The sequence below is a fragment of the Barbatula barbatula genome, assembly GCF_947034865.1.
Source record: "Barbatula barbatula genome assembly, chromosome: 17".
Lineage (NCBI taxonomy): Eukaryota > Metazoa > Chordata > Actinopteri > Cypriniformes > Nemacheilidae > Barbatula > Barbatula barbatula.
Genome location: NC_136780.1, coordinates 12586066 through 12592370, shown reverse-complemented (window position 1 = coordinate 12592370; position 6305 = coordinate 12586066). Strand labels below are relative to the sequence as shown.

The 6305-nt window shown below is 36.2% G+C and overlaps 1 protein-coding gene across 1 annotated transcript; it reads right to left on the bottom strand.

The window, feature by feature from the left end:
• LOC306906275 (aquaporin-4) lies at nt 1–4010 on the bottom strand (the record flags this gene model as incomplete). Its single annotated transcript, XM_079477540.1, has 6 exons — nt 1–1447; nt 1604–1684; nt 2177–2341; nt 2799–2960; nt 3173–3367; nt 3996–4010. The coding sequence occupies 6 exons, from the start codon at nt 4008–4010 to the stop codon at nt 1232–1234; spliced, it is 834 nt and encodes a 277-aa protein (XP_079333666.1). The 3' UTR covers nt 1–1231.
• Nucleotides 4011–6305: the final 2295 nt, after the last annotated feature.

Below are 6305 nucleotides of genomic sequence, written 5' to 3'. Positions count from 1 at the left end.
AACTTGCGAGAAAACACCTTTTTATTTTGTTATTTTATCAAAAAGAACTGAAATAAGATATAGCGATATTATCACACCAGCTTTGCAGACATACATAACACTTTAAAAGCATTAAACACTTGAAACTATAGTTGATATATTGGTATGAAACCCACGCAAACATTCTGATGCTGTTTGCTTTAGATAGAATTGCTTAAATATAATTGGACCAAAATAACAAGCTTAAGCCACATAGGCAAAGATTTGGCACTTTTAAAACTACCCATATGGAAGCTGAAGATTATCAGCACATGCAGCATTATATTCATAGATAGCTCAAGACAATAATAAGCGGAAGTGTACATTTTCTGATCCACAAAAGAAAATAATGTATATTAAAACAGCTTTTAAAGAATATTTACAAATATGACATTAATAGAGATTTGATACTCTGGGAGCTGGAGAGTCACAACAGAACAGAGCTTGATTTTAAATCATCAGACATTTTCGTTTTCTTCACAATATAGTCTATTTCAAAACACATTAAAAGAACGACCACTATTTCAATTACAGAAAGAAAGCCTATGCAGGGAAAGAACCTGTGAATTAGGTTAATTTACAAGAAGTATCCAAATAACCAAATTCACTGAAATGACTTAACGCTATACAGTATATGAGGGAGATGACTTTCTGAGAAACAGGGAAAAGTTCTGTGGATTTTGTCAAACTCACCTGTTGATGTGCCAAAAATGATGTAATATTATGAAAACAGCAACTATCATGCAACTAAAATATGATAGAAAGGTCACGTTTCAGTAAATCAACTAACCTTAAGTTAGTCAAGCTATTAGCTTAAGCTAATTTTCCTTCCAATGAAATGGTTTGCGGTGTTTTTCCTTAATGTGACGGGTTATGACTATATTAAAAACATATACTGTAAAAAAATTTCCCAAAAAATAAAACGTAAAAATAACAGTTTTGTCACTTAATTACATGTTTTCCTGCATTTCTTGTAAATTTGCAGTCGTTTTCTGTAAAATGACGTATTTCAAAAATATGTGAAGCATCTGTAAATAAAACAGAACAATTCCGTAAAACTATGTTTTTTTCCAGTGTCCTCCTTCAGCATAAATGATAAACAGTGTGAAGGATGAAACTAAAGAACCCAGGATTACAAGTTTGGTCCAATGTGGTTCTATGCACTAATCCTACATAAGTAAGTGGTCTACAAACATTTACATTTAAATTTAGTTTAGCTGTGCTCAAGTTTGTTGTTTTGTTTGTTTCTCATGGCACTTTGTGTGACAGTGGACAGGGAAGATCGTGATACGCTTGCTGTCTCCACAATGTCAATGTCTTTACATGTGAGACAAGCCACCAACTTCTGTCTGGAGGCACTGGGGGCAAATATGAACTCGTGAGATATTCCAGCCAGAACTGCACCTAATATTGGTCCAATCCAGTAAACCTAAAGAATTAAATGGGATCAGTGTTTCAGGTATAAGTTCAGAATAACATAAAAGCTTACTTTTAATATCAAACATCTCTTATATTTGGTGTTCTAGTTATCAAACATGGGCATTTGGACATAGAAAATACAAATTGTCGGGATTGCTTTACTTACCCAGTGGTGTTCCCAGTATCCCAGTATGATAGCTGGACCAAGAGAGCGAGCCGGGTTCAAGCTAGCACCAGAGAATCTACCCTAAACCCACAGGCCCAATACTTAGTGAGAACACATAGAAAACTTGTAATTAAATACTTATATAATTAACAATATATCATTCAAACATATTATCAGTAAAGTAACAGTGCACACACAAAACAGTGTAACAAGCTTTTTTGTTTTTTAATAATTTTTCTTTTATTCACACTGATCTATTATTGTGTTATTGTGAATTTTAGATGAATTGCCCCTAAACAAACAGTTATTGGTCTCTGGCGGTTAAAGGGATCACTCTCTTGTCATTTTAAACCTGTAGGACTTTCTTCCGCAGAACACAAAAGAAGATATTTTGAAGAATGTTTGTAACCAAACAACATTGATCCCCATTGACTCTCATTGTATGGACACAAAACCACTGAGACATTTCTCAAAAGATCTTCTTTTGTGTTTCAAAGAACAAAGAGTCATGAACCATCCCTTTAAGTTAGTAACAATCAGACATATAAAACATAAGGACACACACAAACTTACAGCAATGAAGATGGCAGTGGTTACAGCGAACCCAATCCCCAAGTTTCCCGGTTCACTGCCTTCTCTCCTGCGTTGATCTTCCACTGAGAATACTGTAAAACCCAAGAGAAATGTGGCCAGCATCTCCATCCCAAGAGCTTGTCCTGCATTCATGTCCACTGGGACCTACAGACATGAGTCAATGGAATTTCAGATTGTTGTCATAAATGATAAAAGATCTCTTTAAACCACCAAAAACTGTATAATTATCTCGTAGGTCAAAATAGCACCACGTATAAAAGTGAATGAAATTCATATAATTTTATTTCTGTCACTCCAGATATAGGGAATAGCTTATGATTTAGCCATAACCCTGTTATCATACATAACATGATATGATGATATGATATCAATGTATAATGTTCTTAAAATATATATAGTGTGCGATTATTCACATGTCAGAAATGTTAATTTCCCAGGATGTTCTATTTGACTTTTTGTCTCGGAACAACATAACACAAACTTATAGGATGGAAAACTTCCGAACACATACAAATGTTATGTTTTCTTGGCAGGTTTTTGTTATCTCAAAGACATTTCTTTGTTTTGCGACTTTGTTTAGTTGGAATTTTTAATGACTGACCTTGTTAATGTAGTTTTGTGCTGTGGACTTCAGGGGCAGGCAGAGGTAAAGCAGACCAGTTGCCAGTATTCCACCCAAACACTGAGCAACCAAATAAACCAGAGCCCTGAACACATCCACCTTCCGTGTCGCCATAAGGGCCACAGTCACAGCAGGATTCACCTGAAACAAGAGCATAGCGTGACTTAAACTGACCAAATACACTTGAAAAAAACAAAGCTCTTACTTGGTATCGTACAAATATCCAGAAAGTATTTTAAAGATACATTTAAAGATACATTTACTTGAGAACAAAAATGACTCAAGTCTTGTTTTTTCAAGTATCAAAATCAAAAAGAAATAGAAATCTTTAAATAGATCACAGTTCTTTATACCTGCGCCCCACTGATTTCACCAAAGCAATATCCCAGAACCACAGTTGCCATACCAGCAGCCAGTGCTGGGTAAATGGGCCCTGGGGAGACCCCGTCCGGCCCCGGGACTAAAGAACCCAACACAGCCGATACAAAGACCAGAGAGCCCAGGACCTCGGCCAGAACCCCCTGCCAAAACTGACGGCTCCTCAGCTCCTATGTCAACAGAGGCAATACAAAAACAACAATAAATCATTTAGAATCATTTAAGAGACTCAATCGATTTACATTCATTTATATGATATAGCATGATAAACTGCTACCACTACTATAAGTTACCAGCAAAAATAATGCATTTACCTGTATGACAGCAATTCATACAAATGATTCCAAAATGATGTTGAATGAGTTATGACTCAATAACTTTTTAAAGTCAAAATGTTTAAACTCTCTAAAACGTCTCTGAGCTCTAAATTCAAACTGGCAATATGTTATACAGCATATGGTCAGATTTATAAATCTTGTTATATCAGAAATACTTTAGTTTATTTAGCATGAATAATTTTTTTTTTAAATCAAGCTCAAAAAGCATTCGCAACCATTTGTCAAACTATAAATATACACGACATAAGGTCTTTTCTAAAATCGGATGATTCTACGATGATCAGAAAACAAACATCATTGATTTTACGTTGAATCAACGTTGAAAACAACCCATTTAACGTCGACTCAACATTAAAACAATTCTATTTGCGTAATGTCCCCACATCAAACATGCCAACCGTAATAAAATGAACATCAACATGTCCTCAATAATTAATAATTGCGTAATATTCATTCTTACCTCTTTTATTGCCATTCCAAGTGGTGTGATGTTTAACAATCCCTCAATTAATGTGTACGTCTAACTTGATGTTAGTGTGTCAACGTGTGTTTGTGTGCGTTTAAGGGACATGGGTTGGGATGGAAGAGTGTCTTCAGTCAGAAAGAGGATAATTAATTCCAGAGGAGGACACAGCAGGAGGCCGGACACAAAGGGATCACCCCCCCATCCTCAGTAAATGCTTATTAGAGAGATCACACGCTGATAAACCTCCACAGCAGGTCGCCGTGAGGTATCCATGCAGCGTGTATCATAAACATCAAGTTCAACTGAACACGTGAAGCGTTTAATAGCAACCCATGGCTTACATGCAACAGGTCCATCAACTGCAACAAGGGTTTAGGAGATTTTGGAAATGCTGGCAGATCAGTTTGGGGATAATGATTAAGGTTTTCTTCAATTGCTGTTGTTACAAGTGTTTCCTTGACAAGTTCTTTAATCAAATGACCATAGACGGTAAATACAGCACACGTGTATGTATTATAGCACCGATTCTTTCCTTTCATCATCCTGCGTGTGAAGTACTGTGATCATTTCCATGGCGACAGCCCTTTTGGACTGATTCAGTTGCCATGACATCTGTTTTGATGCTGCTAGACACTCTTTTAAGTGGCCTGTTTTAGATGAGCTAAACATACAATAGGTTTTTTTTTCTCTTGGCCTTTATACCAAACATGAATTCTAGTTCTCCAGCAAAACTTTAATTACATCTAGAATGGGAGGTGTGTATTTATAGACTCTAAATTTAGCATCTTGTGATAGAAAAAACAATGAACAATTATAATCGGTTTTCATAGTGTTATAGTGTAATTGTGCATGTTTGATATCAAAAAGTAAAAAATATAACGGAGATAAAAAGAATCATCTTTAGTCGCAAAAGCCAGCTGAAGAAATATGCCCAGTCGTATGCCCAGTCGCGAAGAAATATGCCCAGACAAATTTAAATTACAATAACATTGTATCTACAAAAACGCTTTGTTTTTAATGGTTTGTCGTGGTCGTATCGCGCCACATCCAGTTTGGAGAAATTTTAAATGATAATAGGTTATAATGGGTTCTATTTAACTTTGTTGTCGCATCGCTCCATGCCAGGTGTAGACAGGGTGTCAGACAGTACTATAGAATCCAACAAAACATTTTTAATTTGTGTGAAATAATGATGAAATACAAATATAGTGTTATTACCATGGAGCACATTAAAAATATCCTGAATAGGAAACTTTAAAAAAAAAAATAGCGTACTTTTGGGGACAGACATGTACACACAGGAAACTTACGATTCTTGGGGACATTGCCATTTTATTCACTAATGATTAAAATTCATACGTAATCATTAAACATTTCCATAGTTGTACTCAAGTATAAACTGAAGCTCAGCTTGAAGGCAAAAAATGACACACAAAACGTGCTAAGCTTACTCAGTCGAGGCCCAGAAGAATGACTACAAAATACTACTATAGGAGAGGATTAACAAATATGAATATACGGTAAAATAGTAGTCAACGTATGCTTTCTTTTCAACAATCCGTTTGCTTTTCATTTTTGTATATTCCAATTAATTTAATTCTATAGGAATTTGAAAGAAGTGTATTTCTTTTTTTCTGCTATGTTGTTGTCTCTATAGGGTCAGGGGAGCAGGAAGCATGTGTGCCCCTCCTGTAATCCACCATGGACTGGTGGTTCGTGGACATGTGATCCTCTCTTTTGTGCATCTAAACCCAATGTGGGCCAGTGAGGGGAGGCAGACTTGACAGTGAAGAGACCGGACACAGAATGCTGACACAAACATTACACACACACGCAGTGTCCAGAGCCATGCAAAGTGCACCATACACTGTATCAAACGATAAAATAACAGATAAAATCTTATGTTATGTTAAATTGAAATGTGCACGTAAAAATACAAATGTGCACAAACATGAATCTAATTAAAAATGAACCAGCACCCATCCTGTCTAGAGTAAAGATCGGGTACAGCTGGAGCAGACAGCAGCATCTCACCATGTCATGTGCTGCAGACACACTCCAGCCACCCGCTGTTTGTGTGCTGTCATACTGCACAACCCACAACACATGCCTGGCACACACTTTGAATGCATAAAAATACAACATTCAATGCTCTTTTAGCAAAAAAACTAAAACGATAGCATTAACCAAGTGCATTAATGTGAAATGTCATTGATGTTCAAATCCACAGCACATTCATGGTGGAGAAACGGCACCATAGACACACATAGCAATACAGTTGAAAACATGTCTTTAAAAGGACAC